Source organism: Lonchura striata, chromosome 9 (assembly GCF_050655825.1).
Source record: "Lonchura striata isolate lonStrDom1 chromosome 9, ASM5065582v1, whole genome shotgun sequence".
In the NCBI taxonomy this organism is placed as follows: domain Eukaryota; kingdom Metazoa; phylum Chordata; class Aves; order Passeriformes; family Estrildidae; genus Lonchura; species Lonchura striata.
In genome coordinates, this window is record NC_140711.1 from 10,556,083 (window position 1) to 10,578,104 (window position 22,022).

General features: G+C 38.7%; 1 protein-coding gene across 17 annotated transcripts in view; it reads right to left on the reverse strand.

Moving 5' to 3' along the window:
- The window catches only part of DOCK10 (dedicator of cytokinesis 10), a 144,857-nt gene that overhangs the window by 25,949 nt on the left and 96,886 nt on the right, over positions 1–22,022 (reverse strand). For 14 of the 17 annotated variants that reach the window (XM_085587690.1, XM_077785638.2, XM_085587684.1 and 11 more), the window contains exons 19-36: positions 21,321–21,413; positions 19,285–19,408; positions 19,023–19,144; positions 18,272–18,358; positions 17,642–17,734; positions 15,556–15,674; positions 12,725–12,794; positions 9,245–9,358; positions 8,077–8,148; positions 7,527–7,673; positions 6,395–6,478; positions 3,703–3,799; positions 3,057–3,101; positions 2,446–2,621; positions 2,202–2,318; positions 1,127–1,238; positions 288–409; positions 88–202 (exon numbers count right to left, since the gene is read on the reverse strand). In XM_085587690.1, the coding sequence (XP_085443816.1) occupies positions 88–202; positions 288–409; positions 1,127–1,238; positions 2,202–2,318; positions 2,446–2,621; positions 3,057–3,101; positions 3,703–3,799; positions 6,395–6,478; positions 7,527–7,673; positions 8,077–8,148; positions 9,245–9,358; positions 12,725–12,794; positions 15,556–15,674; positions 17,642–17,734; positions 18,272–18,358; positions 19,023–19,144; positions 19,285–19,408; positions 21,321–21,413 (1,909 nt within the window). The remainder of the gene's footprint in view (positions 1–87; positions 203–287; positions 410–1,126; positions 1,239–2,201; positions 2,319–2,445; positions 2,622–3,056; positions 3,102–3,702; positions 3,800–6,394; positions 6,479–7,526; positions 7,674–8,076; positions 8,149–9,244; positions 9,359–12,724; positions 12,795–15,555; positions 15,675–17,641; positions 17,735–18,271; positions 18,359–19,022; positions 19,145–19,284; positions 19,409–21,320; positions 21,414–22,022) is intronic. The other 3 variants (XM_085587677.1, XM_085587680.1, XM_085587678.1) reach the window with 3 other exon arrangements.

A 22,022-nucleotide genomic window follows, 5' to 3' on the forward strand; every position in this document is an offset into this window, starting at 1 on the left:
ATAATTATTCCAATTTAATGTTCACTTGGATTCAGTATTCATAGTATTTTACAGCAACATAAATTAAGTAGTGAGTGCAGTTTTTACCTTCTGAAATGGTTTTCATAATGTGAAGGAAGCACATAAGAAGGCTTCTAGTTTCAGCTTGATCCAGCTTGTCAAAACGGAGAGTTGACCCAATCAAAGACAAAGGTCTCATGATCTGTTGAGGTGACAGCAAAGGGTCTCAATAAGCACAGTGATGGATTCCCACCTCTAGCAAGCATTTTCAACATTTGCACATGTACCTTTTCACACGTGTCAGTTCTCTCACTGTTTTTTTCATTGGTACTTGGGTTAGATTCAAGACTTGCTAAGGAAGCTCTGGAGTCAGCATGGTTTGCTGCAGAGATAGCTATTGATGAAAAGGCTGTAAATGAAAGTCACAGCAAACATGCTAAACTAAAACACTTATGGATACAAAAACCAACAAAAAAAATGGAGAACTTAAAATGTGTCACATGCTGGATTGAGACAAGTGCTTTGAACTTCCAACAGCAAAGCTATTGATGGGTATGTTTAGTACTGAAAACATGCAACAAGTTGAAGTACAATGATTCAGTTTGCCATTTTTTACGGCATTAAAATGGCCTGTTGTATTCTGTAAGAACTGACCAAAAGACATAAAAATCAGTGGAAAGATGCCTGAATTCATTTCCCTGAAGTTTGAAATGGGGTTTGGAGGTAGTGAACAAAATACGTTGTATTTCTACTCTTCTGTTAAGCCTGGAAAAACTATGAATATTTGCCTCCATGAGACATCAGGAGTTTTCAAGAGAAACCTTGGAACTATTTTTAAGTCAGGCAGAGACTACAAGAATGAACTCAGGCAAAGGGATTTCTTAGAGCCTGAATACTGGCATCATTCCAAAGCAGGAGAGTAAGTGAAGCAGTGGAAGTAGAACAGCTTCACACAAGAAAGTCAATCCAAAGACACCCAAAGGGAAGAGAAACATTGCATACCATGTTTCCCTGGATATGGTATAAAAGAAGTTAATGATATCCTCCATGAATTCTAAGCAGAAAGCACAATGGATTGAGATACACACAAATCTACCTATGTGTCTGTTCAATCTGCCATTTGTACCTGCAATAGAGTTCAGAACATCTTTGGAAAAGGAGGTGTCCACAGAGTTTGCATGTTTCATTGCTGTCTGGCTCTGAAACCCACCAGTTGTGCTCAGGTCATCCCTCGATCCCTGAATTTGAAAGAAACAGAACCAGCTCCAGTATTCCATGTTATTATCCATAACTTGGATAATGACAGCACACCCAAGAGGCTTAGTTTGAGAACCTACTTCCAGTTGTTTTGACATGAGAGCCATAAAGGATCAAGGCTTGCCATAATATGCTGAAAAGTTACCTGCAATATGAGACTCTCTCACAGTGGAAGCTCTAAAGGACTGGTCTAACTAGTGTTTGTTCCTGAAACATCAACACAGCACTGGGAAAGGAACATTAATTGTCATTAGCAATGCTCAACTGAAATAGCCTCATTTGCTGAAAGGATTGAAAGACACATTACCCCTGCAGAAATCTGCTTCTAGTTTTTGAAGCAGTATGGTTATAACATTTCTTCTATGAAACAAACATATTCCTCCGGATGTGCAGTTTACACAGACATTTTCTGTGGCAGCAAAGCTGTTTTATGATGGTTTTGTACCCCTTTCCTCCTTCAGTTACTTGTATGCATTCCCTCTGCCTCCTGGTATAGCTTATGGCCTCTCAGCTGTACCATCTTTGGGTACACAAAGTAGTTCTGCAAAGACTCTGTGGGCAGTGGGAGGTTTTCTTTACACCAGTGTGTCCCAGCCTCCTGCCTGAGGACACATCCTCAGACCCCAGCCTGCGGCAGAGGTACTGGACACATTTTCTGGGGCTCCAAATCCCTAACCCTGAATTTCCAGCCCTGGGACAGCAGTGTCTTCAGTCTGTTCCAGATCCCCGTTCTGTTCCTTGTCAGTACAGACTCACAGGGCTCTGCAATTGCTCTGCAAATTGAGACCTTCCAAACTTAACTTTGCAGATGCAAATATATCAGCAATTTCAGAACTGTATTCTGCTAACTAACTGGTGACCAGCATAAACTTGCACCTCTTCCCACTGGGTCAAGACCGGCTCACTTTGATCATTTCAGTGCTCAAAAAAACCACATGAATTACCTGATTGGAAGTATTGATATTGAAGAGGAACATATCTTTCATATAAATCCTTGGCATATTGTCCAAAAGCATCCCATAGAGTGGCATATACAGGTTTGCTATTTGTGCTTGTTTTGCCTGAAAATAAAAGACAAAACATAACCCTCAAGAAACTAATAAATATATCCCTGTGGCTAAGGAAGTTTCATGTATGTTTAGGTGCTGCACGAACAAGGAAATGAAAAAGGACAAACAGTTTCTTTACCGGCTCTGCATATCGATCATCAAACGAGTGCTTGGCCATCAAGTTTTTAAGCACAGCCAGAGCCAAGTGCCTGATGTCCTGGTCCTCTTGCAAGGCAAAGCCAACCTCCCGCAGCAGGACTCCAATCAGGAAATGCTTACGGCAAAATTCATTTGTCAGTGTGTACTCTGGAATGTCTTGGAGCAGAATGGACACGAGTGTTTACATTAATATACAGGTTACATACATCCTTCCCCCCTCTGTCTTCCAAATGTTCCATTGTTAAACCTCGATTTCCTGGTTTGACTGCCTTATTTTGCTCCTTCATTTCTCAGAATGAACAAATCTAATATTATTATCTCTTGGAATCATGCAGTTTTTACTATTTAATAATACAATATTATTTATATACACGCTCCCACATGAGAATCTCAACTGTTTTCTCATTAGACTACTGACTTCTTGGAGGCATTAAGTCCAAATTGTTGTTCAGCTAAGAGTTCTAAAACACAGACGCTGAGAGCAATCCCACTTCTGAAAACAATAAATGACTTTTGTCTAAGATTTGCCACAATGCAGTGGCAGTGGACAAAGTAAAATTCTGTTCACTGGTTCAGTCATATTGCTCATACCTGATGTTCGATATTCTTGTGCCGATTCTGAAGGCGTCACAGTGTCTTCATTTTTCATAAACATAAGAAAATGGGCAAAAAAAAAGTACTTTTTAATTATTAGTAAAAAAATATTTGCTCACTTTTTAAAAAAAAATTACTCCAATTAGAACTAAACAGCTTCTACTTAAAATCCCTGGGTGTCAAAACTAAACCAATTTTTTTGATGCTGAAAACTGAGGTAAAAAAGGAGACAAGAGCCCATATTTTGAGCTTCTCCCCCTTCCTGCTGCACCTGTTGAAATCCATCACCACCTCCCAAGGCTATGGCAGTAGCCCTACTGATTTAGCAAATCAATAATCACAAAAATTCCACTTAAAACTTCCAGTGAGAAGCTTCCACCTCCCACCCCCTAAGTGAGCTGCCAGACATTGCATTTATTTACAGGCATACTGAAATTTTATTTTTAAACTGAAAATTTATTATTTTTATTTTTAACTCAAATATTATTTTTATCACACTGCTGAAGCACCACACCTGAAAAGCTGCTGGAGGCTTCTGAGCTTGATGTAGAGACACAGCTCTGGAGAGAGTTATTTATTACCTGCTCTTTGAACCTCCCAATAATTCACTGTTGCACAAAAATCCTCCTGAGGGGAGCCTTACCAGGAATGTTTGAAGACCGTATGGGCAGGCACAGAGGGATGAAGTGCTCATGGTGACAGACTTCTTGGAGAAAGTCAAATTTGAACTGATGTAAAGTCTGAAAATCACAACAGGAAATGGTTCAGTTCACATTAAAACAGGGAAAATAGTGAGAGCTCCCCTACTACTTATCTCTACCTCAAACTTCACACTCACACCCAACAAAAAAACCTTAGAGCTTATGCCAAGCTGCACAAACAATAAACATGTCATTTTCATCTCTGTTATCAAAAGAATTTGTCACAGACAAACAAGCTTTTTGGATCTTTAAACTATGATTTTCATTGAAGATGTAGTCATAAACCTAAGCTTGATCCAAACAAATATTTAAGGTATCCTTAAAGCCACCGTGGGACTTTTGATGACACATACTATAGCATTGAATCATAGTGAAATATCTTCTCCAGTCCACAGACATTTTGAATCATCATAGTTATTATGACTTTTTTTTTTTTTTTTACATAAAGTTCCAGCTACACTGGTCACACCCAGAGTTTACTGACAGTAGTAAAAACTTCCTCTGTTGATGCCAACGAGTTCCACCTCCAAGGGATTTGGGTAATATATAGTTTTGGTATTATTTCTTTAATATCTCCCTTCAAAGAAGCCATCCAGATAATTTTTGGAGATTTGCACCTACCTCAAGAATTTATAATTCCTTCTGTAATTATGTGACATTGAGCTATAAAGACAATACACCTTTTCCAGCAGCACATTTTTATTTCCATTGTTATATCTCACTGTTCTCACTGGCCAAGCAGTCATTTTCAATCAACCAGCAGCAGGGTTACTCTGAATGCCCTAACACTAGAAAGCGCTTGTAAAAGTCTTTTAATTTACACTAAAATTGAATTGTAGCATTTCTGCTGCCACCGACAGGATGGGATACCTAGAAAATGGACTCTTCTGAGTCTACCAAGTAGGAGATGGTAGAGAATTTTCCCCTAAAATCTTTTATTGCACCTCTTCAGGAATACAGCATGTTATCAGGACATGCTAATGGCAAATGAACAACTGAAGCATCCAAAATGTGTTCCCCAAGAGTAACTGTGACATTTTGAGGGAGCACAGCAATGAACTGATTTCTAATGAGGTATTTCAACTTTTGAATACATGTTTCTCAAAACAATATTTAAATGTCAAAATATGGAATACCATAAGGGATATTTCTGTGGAACACAGAAATTATGTTGCTTCATCCAGAATTACAATAAATTCAAATTGCACTGCTACAGACTGATACATCTACAAAATATTCAGGCAAGACAGGTCAGATTGCAGTATCTTTTTTTGATACATAAATAATCATGTTAAAGAGGCAAAATATACACAAAAAGAAATCTTTCAGCACATTTAGAAGACTGACTCTTGCATAGGAATTGGACTGAAATGAAAATGATTGCAAGGCCTCTCTCTCCTTGAGGTCAGAAATCTGATTTTATTTTGTGACTATTGTTTCCAAGTGCCACAAAGCCTGCTCCAGCTGCACATCTGTCACAACTCCACAGTGAATCTACTCCCACATGCCTGCAGATGGATCTGGAGGGATTCTGGCAATATTCACACACTTTCTGCCAAGAAGGTGCTAAGTATTGCCCTGCATGCTGATTAATCTTAGGCTTTTCCACTGATCATTAATGGGTTTTTTAAATTAAACATCTGTTTCTCTGGTTGAATGTATTTAGGGAAGTTTGAAACGTGGAAACAGTTTTCAGATTGTATAATATTATTTACAGAATGACAGACTTCAGGCTATGACATTAATAACTGAGAGACTCCATTCTACAGCTGTTCCAGAGATTAAGGGAAAGACCTGAGTTCAGAATGAAGTTGGTTTTAGCAAAAAGCAAAGTAGACCTGGAGTGATCTGATTCTTTTGCTACAAATGCACATAGTATCAGTAAAGAACTAAAAGCTTTGTGAGCTTTCTGGGGAAAGATGAATTATTCAAAGTGTATATCTTGACTACGCTGTGTTACTAAATATATGCTCATAAACTCTGGCATGGAAGAGAAAAAGCCTGTGACTCATCCTGATGGATGAAGAGCAAAGGAGTCATGCTGAATAATTTGGGGACCTCTTGCTGTTTGAAATTTATTGTTCAAACTATATCAGTGCCTAGTGCAGGTATTATAGAAGAATTCAGGCTGCAGGGAATTTTGCTCATAGCTAACACAAACTAATTTGGAGCAGATTTACCTTCTTGCATCATCAATGAGGTAAGAGCATGGCACTCACACAAAGTAAAGATGTTACAGTCTCATCTGAGTTTACACAATGATAACTTTTTTATATGCTCTTACTTTATTCTCCTCAAAGAAAATTACTGCCAATTGCTGATGATGTTTATAGACAAGTGTACTTTCAAAGACTTAAAGCTTATATTCAGTCTTTTGGATTCTTTGGTCTGAACAGTCTGCAGAATCTGCTCTTGCAGGTCTCACTGAGTTGTTATTTGAACACGGCTATTTACTCCTAGAGAAGGGGGCACATGGATATTAAAACCAGAAAGTTCTAATCCATATTTAATCTAAATGTTTTCACTGACTTGAGTTCTGAGCATGGTGAATCATAAATAATCTCAATATTAACAATATTCTGCTAGTCAGTCACTTTAGAAAAACAGACACAAACAAGTAAAGCAGAGCCATACCTTGCTATCTCCAGCTCCAAACATACTTATATAGTTGTTGACCATCCTGAACACAAATCCACGATCCATAAATGTAAAACAGCGCTAAGAAATGGGAAAAAAATAATTAGTATTTTATAGAAAAAACCCAATACATGGCCTCAGTTACCTAGATGATCACTTTGTGTCCCCTGTACACTGGAATCATGTGCACAGATGGAGTAAGTATTAGGCAGGTCAAGGAACTTCAGGGGCCTGGTGAATCTTGATTTCTGTATTTATTTTCAGTAATGATGAATTAATCAAACTTTTCATTTTCACTATGTCTGCAGCCTAAAGTAACTACCACAGTGTACAGTGCACTTGAGAAAGCTGTTCTAGTGGCAGCCACTGCTGCATGGCAGCACTGCATCCCTCACTGGATGTAGTGGATGGGAGCTGAGCATCTCCTCAGTGACAGGGCAGGGACTGGTGAGGAACCAGTCCAGCCACAATGCCCATTGTCTGAGCTGTGTTCTCCCCCTGGGACAAAGGGGACACTGCATTGCTCTATGGTGAGAACACAGTTCTTCCTGACCGGTGGGGATAAATATTGACAGAAGGTGTAAGGGTTTTGAGAGTCTTGGCTCTGCAGTTACTGCCATGTTTTCCTTGCAGAGTCAGCCTACAGGGTAGAGAATGCAAACTTGAATTTCCCCCTTCTCTGCAGTTCCTGAGCTCTGCAAAACTAGCAAAGCCTTCTACTACACACATTCAAACACGGTTCCTTGATTAGGAATAGTTAAACCACCCACAGTCATTCAGAATTACAACATTTAAAAAAAGAGGATCAGCTCAAGTCTAACTAAAGTTGCATTCCTTACCAAATGTTTGACCCATTTGAATATAAGGTAAGAATCTTCAAAACTTGAAAACTTTGACTCTTTAAGAGCATAGACAGAAATGAATTAAAATTACTTTAGAGCAGATTTACATGAAGCTTTCACATCCTCAAAGACCAAAGGCCATAGAAAACTGAACAGTCACCACTGAATTTGGAAATGGAGCCATCTCCACTCAGAATTGGTTTTACTCCCTTTAACTAGACCAGACTGGTCTGGAGTCTGTATTAAATATGGGGAAGTGCATGTGCTGTAATGACAGAACACCTCACCTTGAGAAATTTGGCAGTGCTGTAGTTTGCATGCCTGGTTTCCTCAAGAGCATCTTTGTACTTCCAAACAACATGGTCTGCTAAAACCATCACAAGTGTGTCCAGCTCTGTTTGAAATGATTCTGGAAACCTCCGAGTTCGAGAAACCTAAGCAGGGAATAGATCATCAACTTAAGAGTGCATGATGTTACACACCACACACTCAGGCCAAGAATAAAGACAATAAACCACAGACCATTCAACACAGAAGAAAAATATTCCTAGGGTTCCATGGATCTATTCTGAGCACAAACCCCAAATAGAAGAATCTGGTCCATAGGAAAGTGGGAAATATGTCCTCACCCTATCCTCAATCTGTCTTTGTACAATCAAGAACAGGTTTGAGCCTAGCAGGTAAGATAATGTTTTTGTAGGTCAACCAAATATTTTACAAAGTATCACGGGATTATTTTATTGGCCAGTTAAGCAATAAAGTTCAACTACATTCAACTGTATTTGCCAGGATTCCACATTTTATATTCTTCCTAAGAGATTTTGTACATAAACTTACCTTTGTTTTGTTTGTATCAACCAAGTGCTGTGCCATTGATTTTAAGATGACTGCAAAGAAGAACCAGGAATGCTGTTCAAAAGAAGTAAAGGAATGAATGAATAATGATTACTTGATAAACACCTTATGATGCATTGCCATTTATTACAGATGGATTGCATGTCTGGGTAATGCACAGTGTTAAACACCATGTGACAAATAAATTTAAAAATTTAAGTGCCATGTATTTGAGTAATATTGGATCATGTCCTTAAGAGAGGTGAAGCCATCTCAGGCATTTTGTCACTGTGGCTTTTTGCAATAAGGAACTTCCAAATACAACTCCTACCTACAGCTTCCCATTCCTACTGAGCCCTCTCTTCTTGGTTTGCTTGCAGGGAACTGGCAGAAAGGTGTGATGCAGAGAACCTCAGAGAACAACCTGCCTTGTCAGTTCCATCAGATAGATAATTTGGCACAGAATAAGATGGTACATGAACAGTGTAGTTCTTCAAATACCATTTGAAATGGTGAATAAGTATGATACAGATTAATATCTTAGGATATATGTGAAACAAATATACTCCAAAGTTCATACATTGAAAAAAAACCCCCCAAACCTCACCACAATAAACCCAGCCACAAGCACTTTTTTGGAGCCCAGCATTTCTGCAGGTTTTCTGCTTTTTTTCAGACTATTTTTTGCTAATGGCTCAACAAAGAAAATCAGAATTTGTTCCTTTTAAACAAGTGAACACATTTTTGCCTCTGGGAAGCCCTGGGCTGGACTGAGTAGCTCTTGTACCATAACCCAGAGGCTCAGGGACACACCTTACAGATGTGTGAATTTCATACAGATCAATATTTTCCTTGCATCTTCCAAATTAAAAATTAAAACAGAGTATCCTAAAAGTAATCACTCACATCATACTGTGTAAGAATTAGGTCTCAGGTTCTGACTGAGCTGTAATAGACAGGAGGAATTTTATTATGCAAACCACAGCATCTTGAGATATGTGTTATGCTGAGAACCTCCAGCAGCTCTGCTAAGTCTGACTGCTGGATCACTGCAGAATGTGATTTGTACAAAGGTCATACAGGGAAAAGGAAGAGGAGAAAGAGATTAAGTGAGTTTCAGCAGAAAACCAGTAGTAAAACCACAAATGTGCTAATTCAAGCTATCATTCACCTTTAAAACCTGTTTCACAGTTACTTGTTCATTTGACTTCAGCAGACCAGTCACATTCTTGGATAGCTCCTCGTGGACAGTTCTTTCATCAAATGATTTGGTCCTGAAGACATACTGAAGAAGAAAGAAAAAATGAAAAATTTCAAAGTGTGCATTAAAACAAATACAAAAAAGCCTCAGTAGGAGATGATAAATCAATTGTGTACCACTAACAGCTGACAATCTTTGCTGCCAAAAGATCCTGACTGAACTATCTATTCACATAAAGTTTAATTTCCCCGGTGGTAATGGCACAACACCACTCCCCTACAAAACCTCAGTTTTAAACACAGCTTCCTGTTGATTTCAGGTTAATGTGAATCAAGAGGAAATTCTGGTTAAAATCAGTGCTATGATGTACTTTTCAATAGATTATAGGATCCTGACACCTCCAAACCTGGGAAGAAAAGAAAAAACAAGCAGAGGAAGTGTGGAGGGTTTTCCACCCACCTAGTCCAGGTCACCTTTCACCTGCTCCTTCCTTCCAGTGGCAACAGCTACTCACAGCTGGTAACAACTCCTCATCCTGAAAGGTGTAGAGCACCCACTGCAGCTGACTGACAGGTAAAACTATACCTCTTATAGAAACTGAGCTCTCAAGGGAGAAATTTACCTACCAAGTTCCTAGGAATTCATAAAACTACCATGACTATTCAACAATTTAAGCTAATAATTTGGTACCACTACACCTTTCCTGAAGTAAGAGCTCTGACAGGGCATCAGCTGGGAGTAAAAATCTTTTCAAAACAACTGGGTTGGTAAAAGAAACAAATATTTCCTCAAAACACGTTATTAACATTCAGCTTTGTTTCCACAGCAGATGTCATAAGCTTCTCCCTGAGCAGTTTGGCACTTCTGGGTCCAGTTATTTAAGTCAGTGTAATTTCACATTATTGCTGCATTGTGAGTCACAATTCTCAACTTACTTATTCCCAAAACAGCATTTATAAAGTAGGTATTTGTTTCCTTACAGATGGAAAACAAAGAGATTGGGTTTTGACTGCTGCTGAAAATGAGAAAACAGACCAAGTGGTCTTATGGTGCAATTTAATGATCACCTGTAATTTTAAACATTATTAGCTGGTCATGTAGTAGATAGCTACCGCAATTTTGAAAAGTTATTGAGTAGAAGAGGTTTTACCACCCATTTAATTAACTACATGTACATGTTACATGGTTTATTTATTTTGGAGCCTGAAGAACTCTGCTGGACCTCAGCAGAATTCTTCTGTGCTTAAAAACTCTGCTGGACCTCAGCAGAATTCTTCTGTGCTTGAACTGGGGTACTTGAGACTAAAACTGAACTACTCAGAGGCTGAGGTGCCTGACCTGTAAACACATACAATCATAAAGTAGGAAAGTAAATCCATGCCATGCAAGTATCAATCAACAATTGTCAACACTGAAATTAAAATGTTTTCCTACTTAGCAGTCTAACTCCTATAATGTTTTCATATTTCTAGCCATGAAAATGCTAAAGTCTCCAGTTTATCAGCAATGTATTTGCTTTCACTTTATTCCTAAAGTGAAACACCTTCCTCCAAGCTTATGCCACAAATACTACTCATCATCCACAAATGAAATGTACTTTTATAAGAGCTACTTGTTGCACAGTGAAGCAGGATGCCATTACAGACAGCACTCCACATGTTTATGTCTCATAGCTTTTTTCCATGACTGGGAGATCTCTCATTGCTGTCATGACCTCCATTAGTTCTGTCACCACTGACCAGAGCAAGACAAGAGACAAAGCAATGGCAATATCTCCTTCAACTCTTTGAATACCCTTCAATTTCCTCTATTCTGCTCTTTGAAATACACAGATGAGTTGGCAAACACAACACTCAAAAATGTTACAACTTTCTTGCTACTGATTCTTCAAGCATGACTAGAACAAAATTTACCTTCCCTCTCCTCTGCAATTAAAAGAGAGGGAAAACAACAAAGGCAAGGGAAAGAAATAATAAGTGTAACACCTTTAATGGAGCTCACTTGTCTATGGATCCTTCTGTCCATGCCAGTAGCTGCAGTTAATTTGTGCTTCTGCTTAAAAACACTGCTTCATAAAACTCTCAGCTTATAAAGCTGTTACTCAAGTGGATTGATGATGAGATAGTTGCTGGCCAACAGCATTATTCATACTCATTTAATAGATATCCAACTGATACGGATGACAAGGAGGTCATCTTTAAAGAGGCCACGCCTTTGTTTTTTTAAGTAATACTACAGATTGTCCAGAAGCAAACCCCATATACAGTACCTACCCATATACAGTCTAGTCTTCAAAACAATAAAGGATTAAAAAAGGCTGAAAAAATAGGAAAAAAGTCACAGAATCTGAATTCCACAGATGGGAAAAGAATTTATGTACAATAGCACATGCAAAAACAAGGGATCATGAGACTAAAATAATGATTTTATAATTAAAACTTTACTTAAAAAGCAATAGCTTCCTAAGAGACATGCAGCCATCTGGCAACCATGAGGAACATCCAGAAGCACCTTGTTTACAAAAATTGCTACTTGTGGATCCTTTCCAAGGGACTGAAAGGAAAGGGATTCAAAGAGATCACCCTACAAGGGCAACCCTGTACCCGTACAGGACAGGTGGCCTGTTGCTGTTGAGGCAGGGATGGGAATGAAGAGATTCCTTCTCAGAAGGCAAAGAAGGATCGTTATTAACAAGTAGCCCTCCTCTTTTATAACCAGGATCACTAAGGTGAGATATGATTGGTCTCAAAGTGAAAACCTTTCACACCACTGGTGCACTATGAACAGCACACTGTGGTAGAGCATATCTATAAACAATATGAAACAGAAAGAGAGATAACAATTCTTTGAATTCTTTCTCCTAACTTTCCCAGGCTAGGCCTGGAAGAATTCTCTCTCTTTTCTCTCTGACTGAACTGAGAATATCCACAGTGGCCAGATATTTTATAGTGATAAGTCTCATCACAGTCAAGAAGAGTGCTGCAGACTGCAAGCAGAATCAAACTGGTGCCTGTCATGGTCTTTCATGTTATCTCCCCTTTCCCTTCTCTGAAACCCTGCACAGTGGGAAATTCCTGCTTTAGCATAATTTCAAAGACTGACCCCCTACACTCCTAAAAGCTCAGTGCTAGTACATTTACACCAGGTTTCAGCTCTAAAATGTAAGTTCTGGTTATCAGCTGAATGCACTGCAGCTTCTCCCTCCTGTGCCTGCTCAACCTGGTGTTCTATGGAAAAAAAAGCTGCAGCAGCAGCAGAGACCTCTGCTTGTCCTCAACAGAAGAGTTTTAAAGTTTCTTAACAGAATCTCTCTGTGGCAGAAAGTTATGATGCAAATGCAGAAAAAGCTACAAACAAGAACAACTAAGAGTAAACAGGAAAAAGCCCACAAAACCACCAAACTCAACCGATCTCTCCACAAAAATATGAACATTTCAACACTGGCCATACTGTCACGTAAGAATTGATGCAGTTGTCTAGTTGTTCTTCATGGCACTTGGCAACAATGTTGGTAAGAACTCTGCAAGACAAAAGAAGGACAAAAATTGAGCTATTTTTTGTCATAAGGCAGAGAAAGTCTTCTTCATACTCACATTGTACTGTTCTTGTAAGCTCATCTAAAACAGAGCATGAGGGATGTGATCCAAATGATGAATAACACATGCAAAATCTGTCCACTGGGAAAAGCCAGTCTTTTCTTGGGCTTTCCACTGCTTGGATTGTACTGTTATATATGCATTTGCTTAACATTACACCCAGTGTTAAGGATAACAACTGCACTGTCACCACAACAAGAGAAAACATTAACTAACTGAACTTTATGCAAGCCTTGAATACTTGGGAATAACAAAAATTAGAATACTTTAATGAAACAGAGAGGCAAGAGCACCTTTCTCCAGGAATGCTACTTGCCAAGTTTTCTCAGGTCTTTGTAATTGTGCAAATCCCCTGATACTCTGCTTATGCTGGCACAACTCCTCAAATTCAAGCAGCAGGCTGGGCTGCAGCCCCAGCAGGTCCCTCTGCAGCATTGTCTGCTCGTGCCCTTGCACCCCCAGCACTGCACAGCAGGGAGAGCCTGGGCACCTGGAGAGACCACAGGCAAGCTTGGGGAGCAGCCACAGGGAAGAAAATTGCCTGGATCACACCAGCACTCACTTTCAAAACCTGAGCTCCTACAAACTGCAGGAAACTGAGAATGTAACTATCTGAAACTGAGAATAGCAGCAAAGTTTTCTCTTCAATTTATACGTGGGCTATCTTTGTTTGAGATTATCCTCTTCCAGAAAACACAAATCTAGGCAAGAAGTCTTCAACTTGACCATATCCTTTCCTTTTGATTATTGGGAGCTCATTTTTTAAGGATACTTAATATAGAAAAGACTCTGCAATTTATAATCTTATTTTTATGTTAAAGAATTCAGGGATGGGCATAGTAACAATATGACTAAAATAGATTAATAATATGCCTGACTGTGGCCCACATACAAGTACTCCTTTTGACTAGCTTGGTGATTGGAGTGACTTCTGGTAATCCTTATTATTAGATCCAAAAGCTTCTTAAGTCACTTAAGTATTTTTAATTTAATTTCTTGCTTTTTGTAGAAAAAGCAAAACTTGTAGAAAAACACAAAATCTATGGCAGAATTAGTTGTGGGCATTCTGATCTTTTATCCTTCATTCTGATTTGAAACTGAAATGAGTTCTGGCAAAAATGTGACAGAGAAATGACGACATGACTGGGCCCCCAGACAAGTAAATAACCATGAGTATAAAAGGAATAATGTTTTCTCCACAACATATAAGCCAATCCATGTTCTCATTCTGTTGTTGTTGCTTTTATTAAGTTCAACACAAGCTGCTTCAAGCTATTCAGAACAAAACACAGTGTGTATATATAGGACACGTCAATGAATGACACACAGCAGACATGCATATTCCTATTGGCATCAGCTCTGCCAGCACAGAAGACAAGACACCATACATGCAAGAAAAACACTGAGTACCCTTAGTTTTTTTTTGTTTTTGTTGTTGTTTTTTTTTTTTGGTTTTTTTTTTTTTTTTTTTTGGGTTTTTTTTTTTGGCCAGGTGTGTGTATAGTCAAAATTCAAGGCTTGGGAAAAAAATAGCATTCTTCAATTTTTCTATCTAATCATTAAAACTGTATTTTAAACAGCTGCTTTTACTACAGCATTTTTCCAGTCAGTTAACTGATGCTGAAATTCTACCATGGGACACAATTCATCATTTTCTCTAGACTTAAAATCAGTTGATTTGCTGGCCACAAAGGTGTCCCCAGCAAAGGTCTGCTTGTCTCCCCCCTTTAAAAACAGTGTGCAGTGATGAAATCACACACACTTATGAGGAAAGGATCTTTTAATCCTAGTACCTAGCTGTGCTAAAACTGGACTTTGCCCTGAAAAATGCCATGAACCTTTGATAAAGCATATTGAAACTCTAGCTTTCCAAGGCTAAGATGGGGAACTCTGCCTCCTGTTCCTTTAAATTTCCCTAAATAATCGTTCTTCAGGAACAAATTCTGAAGCACAATCTCTGGAAGGAAACAAAGAATACTGACAGCAGATCAGTCTAACAGGGTGGCAAAGGACAGCTGTAATTTTTTCCTACTAGGAGTATTGTGGTCCCCATGTTTAGCTGCTGGAAGAAGTACAACAAAAACATCACTATGGACACAAGTAAATGCAACACAACTTTCTGCCCTCCTGCAGAGACCAATAATAATCTCGCCAGTATTTTTTTCCTACTGCCCTGATTAACAGCATCAATAAAGACAATTTCATTATGTGAGGGGTGAGAGAGTCAGCAAATCATTGCAGTTGTTTGCCTGCTCTCTGAAAAATGCTTCCATTGCTTTTCAGTTATTACTGATATAATTAAAAAATGCCCCTGAATGGTGTGACCTGGTTGTTTGACTCTGCACTGGATGCAGCAAGATGCTGAGCTCTTCCTGTGCAGAACTCCACATCCTCAGAACCAAACATAAACCAAAGCTGAAACCCAGCTTTGTCAGGAAGCTCTCAGCTGCTCAGGAAGGAGACCTTTCCCTAGGATTGCCTCAGGACAATCAGACATGTCCACCATGGTCAATAATTTCCAGCCACATGAAACCAACAATTCCACGTGTTATTCACAGAGCCCAGTGCTAGGGGAAAGCATCATTCTCACCTACTGAAGCCTAAATGAGCAGCTATAACTGGACTAACATCTGCATTTGTGCTCCTGAGTGAATTCTGTACATCCCACAGGAGTTATCCACACACCTGGTCACAGCTGTTGCAACTTCCTCATCACTGTTTTGCACCAAAACCCAGAAGAGCTGGTTCAGGACTACAGGAAGAAAATTCATAATCACATGGATCTTCTCAATCCTCAGCAAATTCTGTAAGGGAGGTAAGAAGGCAAGTGAGAGACTTTCAATGAAAGCAATGTGAACTGGCAGGTGCCATGCAGCTCTGCTGCTCCAGCAGGTAAAATGCAGAGCAGGCACTGGTGTACCAGCAGCAGGAAAACAGGTCACCCAAGTAGAGAATTGGTTCCTCATGAAGATTGTTTTAAATATGACCATCAACACAACAGAAGGTATTGTTCAGAATTCCAGTATTTTGTGCTATACTGACTTAACAGGAAAAAAAAAAAAAAAAAAAAAAGGAGTGAAACCAAACCAATTTTTTCACTAAGGATACTATCTCAGGGCAATAAAAGACATGAACTATTTTCAAAATATAATTTTCTAATATTTTTAGGAAAACTCATTTTTTTTAAATGCAGAGATCTAATAAATTCAAATACTTTTGCTAAAGGCAAAGTGGTAAAAATTAATATTAACACACTAACCTGACATTTTATTATCTTCTCTAATCAAGGAATGTATTAAGCTTTTGATAAAAAACAAACAAACTCCTTTGAATTTCTCCTAGGTTTTTATTTTGGGTATTTCCAAATAATTCTGGAACTTCTAACAAAGGTACTAGCAATTTATAAATAAAAGCAAAATACCCTGGTGAAGCTTATTTATTATGGTTATATTACATAGCTAATTCCTTGTTGCACGCAACATTGTCTCTGCTTTCTAATAAATTCACTGGAATATTTTCAGAAGATAAACTACAAACAGCAAATAAAGAATGGTGCAAGTCTGGTGGTTTAGACAACCAGTTTACTAACTAGCAAGTTGTAAAGCTTTTATGGGCTCCTAAACTTTGCCCATTATGCTCAATAGCTTTCCAAAACTTAAGGACTTAATTCTGTAGAGGTATAGCCTCTAAATAACACTGATGTTTTGATTCATGAACACACAATTAATAATTTCTTTAAATCAAGACAGTATTTATAAACACAGACACTTTTTTCAGGTTTGCAGGTAGAGCTGCATCTACAAACAAAAGTTGTGGCCATCCTTATGGATTTGTCCAGGGAACTACCATGATTTACTGGAACTATTCTTTGCTTATTAAAGAAAAAAATCTCTCCCCATGAAGGTACACTCCTACAGGAAAACATCACCAGTGAAGGAAAGGGGGGAAAGGGGGAAAGTTTCTACATGGTGCAAACATCTAAACCCCCAAACACCTGCAGGATTTTACACAGTGCTAAAAAGAAATACAACAAATGCCATATGTATGATGTTCCAGTCAGTTCTGAGATGGAGCAGAGTCACATCTGCCTTCACTTTTCTTGCTTATCTGTCTTTAATGTTCCACAAGCACAGTGCATATCAAGAACTCTGGACTTCAGTACTCATGAACAAGTGAAGAATTAGGACCTTACATTTATTTGCAGGTCTTCTAATTTGTTTGTCACACTCCTCCCTTCTCACAGTTTTTAACTTCTACTGAATACAGGCGCATTTAATGCAGCTCTTGCTTCATCTTGGCAGATGTTCTTTCTGGTTTCAGAACTTTAGAGGCAACAAGCACCCTTGATTTATACCCACCAAATACCCTGAGCAGCCCTTGGAATAGCATCCAGGATTTTAAAGGAGTTAAGGATAGAAGTTATTTAAGGCAAGAGAGGATTATCAGGAATACTGCAGCTCTACAGGCTGCAGTAGACAGACATTACTGGAGCAACATTCCCTTATCCCCTGATGGGATCAGAGCTTGGCACAGGCTGGATTAGCTGCTGTTGGGCAGATGCAGCCCTGCTCTGGACGAGAAGGGATGGGAGGCAGCTGGTGACCAGCAAAGCATCTGCCCCATCAAGTCCATCTGACTGGAGCTGTCACAGACCCTCTGCCTCCTGGTGAACCTGTGCCATGGCTGGAACTCTGCAGAGATGAGTTCAGAGAAAGCCCTAAATACAGTTGTACAGTACAATTTGTAGGTTGTAATAAATGGGTTACTTTACCTTACAAGAATTGATAAAGTTTGTGGTAGGAGGCTGAGACAGATCTTTTTCCCTTTCCTGGCACTGATGGAAAAAGTTATTCAGGTATGGATCCTAAAATAGGAAACATTCACATTAATGTATATTATGCACAATTAGAATTTAGTGCCAGAAACTAGTTACAGCAATCACCTGTGACATCATGAACACACTTGGTCCCCACCATCTTATATGGGAGTCACAGAAAGAAAATTTATTGAATCCAACCCATTGGCTAGCACAGCTTGCTAAATTCCAGGTGCTTTGACAAATCCTTTTGCACTGCTGTGAGTGATTAATCTTTTCCTCACAACCTAGAGGATTTCAAAGGCCAGACTTTTTTTTTCCTTCCTTGTATTTTATTTCCTTTCTGTTTAAACTGATATTCCACAACTTTTCTATTGATATAATGCTAAACAATTTTTATTTTTCTTTGAATTGTGTATCCTTAAAAGTATGTGTTCCATCACTGGCATCTTGCCCTTCTGCACTGAAATAATCTTTAAATGTTCTAGAAACAAATTCATGCATGATTTTAAAACCCCTTTCAGACATTCTCTGACACTTTTTGTGTGTAAGCAGGTCACAGAGCTAAGAGGAATGTTGGCTTACCTGAGTATTTACTGTTGATACAACGAAAGTAGATACTTTGAAAAGTGGTTTCCCACTGTCTACCCATTTTATATCACTGCCAATCTGCTGTTAAAGCAAAAACAACAACAAAAAAAATTTGTCCACCTGTTTCCTATTTATTCAGGTTTGCATCAAACTTCCAGGGCACAGCTTAGCACATGAGAGTGCATGAACTGCACTGGCTGCTGTGCTTTCACAAACACCATCACTGCAGTAAAACCCACTTTTCAGCACAAGACCAATGCTACCATTCAAGGGACCAGATCCTGCCCCACCCTGTCCTCATGACAATGGCAAAACAAACACAAGGAGGCAGAAATAATCCAAGCTGGATTGGATCAGCAGGAAAATATGATATCACACCACAAAACTGGAGAATGAATCATGACTGTGGATCACATCAGCTGGAGAATGAATGTCATATGTCCTGAATTTGTGAAAGGAGTCCTTTTTGACCACTCTGATTCACATTTGAGGAGTTAAAACTCTGTAGAATACATAAAATACACTTTTTCCTTATACACCTGTGAATCAGCAACATAGGACACTCAGCTCAGTGCTGCATATATTAGTTCCTATATTCAGTGATATGTACATAAGTATTCTAAACCAGAAACCCTATTTACCATTTACACTCCCCAGAAAAGGCAAATAAAATCTGATCTCATGAAAAACAGCTGGAAATGAGAGCTCTGTGCCAAGTGAGTAACAAGGAGGGGTGAATGAATACCTTTGTGCTTGCTGGCTCCTGAAGGCTCAGGTAGTTGGGGGGCAGGCTGCTGGCCACTGGCACCTGGTGCTCCTGGGAGGCCAATTGGGCATCTTTCAACAAAGGGAGCCAGGCAAACCCCACTGTGCAAAAGAACAAATAAATGGGACTCTTTGGAAAAACAAAGTTTAAAGGAAGACAACATCCAGCCAAAAACTTTGAAATCCTTATTTGAATGTTCATAATGTATATTTATAATTGAAAAGAATTCTACTACAGGTACCTGGTGTTTCCAGAGCCTCTTTCTTTTTGGCATTAGCTTTTGCATTTATGTCACAGGTGACATGATAAAATGAAAACAGAATGTGGTGTTTCTTATGGAGTTGAGTGGGAAGTTCAATTTTCACCTGAAATGTAAAATGTTACACCTCACTTTAGTTTAAAAATCAATTAAACCAGGCATCAGAGATGGGCTAAATGAGTGACATCTCTCTACACAGAGGTCTAAGTACATCCTGCCTTTACTGGGTAATGTTTGCCCCATGGTAAGAAATGCTCTCTTAAGGAAATTGTTTATGAGGATCATCTATCACTTTTACTTAAAACAGCTTTTTTTCAACCTTGTCTTGTGGAGGAATATTTTCATTAATGATGAAAGAGCGTAAGATGAAAGAGGACAGAACTAAAGAGAGGTGGATTCTGCTTAGAAGTGATCACCTGCACTTTAACAGCCAGCCCCGTGCTCATATTTTCAGGACGACCAAACTAAAACTAAAATGAAATCTCTGCTACTGCTTCATCATCATTTCATGGCAAAGACCAAGTAATAAAGGCTGACATGCAAATAAACTTTTATTTATAATTTCTGCTCACTCTTAAATCCCATATCATGACATCCATGATACTGGTACTAGATACTGGTTTTCAGTATCTAGTATCCATGATACTAGATACTGGTTTTCAGGTATTATTAACCTATTGGAAGAAAAATACAAACTAATCAAAATATGTTGCCATAAGAACTAATAAAAATAACCCTTTGCTCTTGTGAGCTGTGATGAAATTTATCCAAGCTAATCCTGTGCTTAAGTAAGGGTTAGAAATTGTCGATAATTGCTCCCAGTGTTAAATCAGCTTATGGGTAAGAACCTAATACCATAAACAGATACAAAATGGGCACCCAGAGAAAGAAATGAAGACAACTTTCTTCTTAACATCCTACATACTTTTAAATTCTGCACCTGCTTTACTATGGACATTTAGGACAGGTGCACACCTCTTCCTGCCAAATTGCCTATTCACATCTGAATTCAGCTGCTCATTCAGGTTCAAACCAATCTCCCCAAACCAAGTAGCTCACTAGCATCACATGAAGGACACTTTCAGAGGTTACACCCCAAAACACACCTTGTAAAGGATTAGCAAGGAGTTCAAAATCTCTGAAAATCTAATGCTTTAAGTTCCACCTCAGTTCCTAAACAAGAACCTTAAAAATAAATACTTCGCATGTAGCTGTACATTATCTGCTGATCTTGTCTCAGCAATTTTATCAAAGTAAAGTTTTACTGAAGAAGGAAATTTTACTGTCTAGGAGAACAGCTTGGAAAATGCTGGCTATAAACTCTATGCTGTTTGCCAGTCTCATCACTACACACAAAGCAGCAGTAGTGGAAAATCCAGAACAGACAGTTGACATTCACAAGCCCTCAAACACACCAGTCACTGATAAGGTGAAATTAATTTCATCTGCAGGAAGCCTGGGGCATCAACACCTGGTGTTGGTGAAACAAAAAGATGCACGTGTGAGTAACATCTGGCAAAGGCCACCACATGAACTACTCTATAGCTGCTCCTCAGCAGCAGCAGCTGAAGGACTTGCTGCAGCCACCACACGTCACTGTACATTCTGTTCAAACCACTGCATCAAAAAAAATGCCCCGATGCAGATCTTGTATGTCAGAGAGGGATTTGTTCTGACACTTGGCTCCACACTTCATCACAATGTTTACTGTTTCCATTAAATTCAGAGATGCAGCTGGATCCTTAATGTAATCCAGACATGCATTTTAGAGAGCTGGACTGTTCCTAATTAATTCTACAGCATCTTAACTGTACTCAGAGCATCTTACAAAAGGAACAATCCACTGAGTTAATTTAAGAAGAGAAAACAAAATGTGAGACTGCATATCAATCTACACTGCACAGCCCTTCCAGATACACAAGCAATGGCAACAGAAGCATTCAGTACAGATATTTTTCTGTCTCATTGGCAAACACGTGGGATTGGCAGACATTTAATGAAAGAAAAAGCAGACTGACCTCATCATAGAAATCAGGATTCTGGGAATGATGTAGCACAGCAGTGTAGGCTGAGGTTGTAAATAAGGGTCCACCTGGCTTCCCGTAAATACACTGTTAAAGTAACATGTTTTCATTACATTGGGAAATTCTGCTGAAGATACTAGTATTGGTATATCTAATATGTATGTACATTTAAAACAATTATCATAAAAGATTGATCATTACTTTATCAAATATTAAAAGAAATGTTTTAAGTGCTCAAACCTGGATTTTTTTATACACACTTCCAGTAAAAGTCAATTGATTCTATGAAAATTACCCTATGCTTAATTAAGCAATGCAGACTCCTTAGACTTTTTCCTTGCTGTTATCAATTCCAGAGTTTTCTGCAAAAAGCTTTACAAAATCTATTTCACTTTTATGCAGTTCAATACACAATACAGTGCTTTTACTGAGTTTCAAATGTTACAAAAGCGATCCCTGTTAAGAATCTCTTTTCTGGCAGGGTCCTGTCTGGGAGCTCTTGATTACTGAGTAATGGCAGTTTTATTTATTGCTGGGAAAATAAGACCATAACTGGGCTATGCAACAGCCCTTGGGCAACACCAAAGTTAAGAATTATGATTAATTCTTAACAAAATTAAGAATAAAGTCTCAAGTCTTCCTAGTTTCATGCCTCACTCTTTTCAGTGAGGTCTCCACAGCTTAATGAGAAATGTA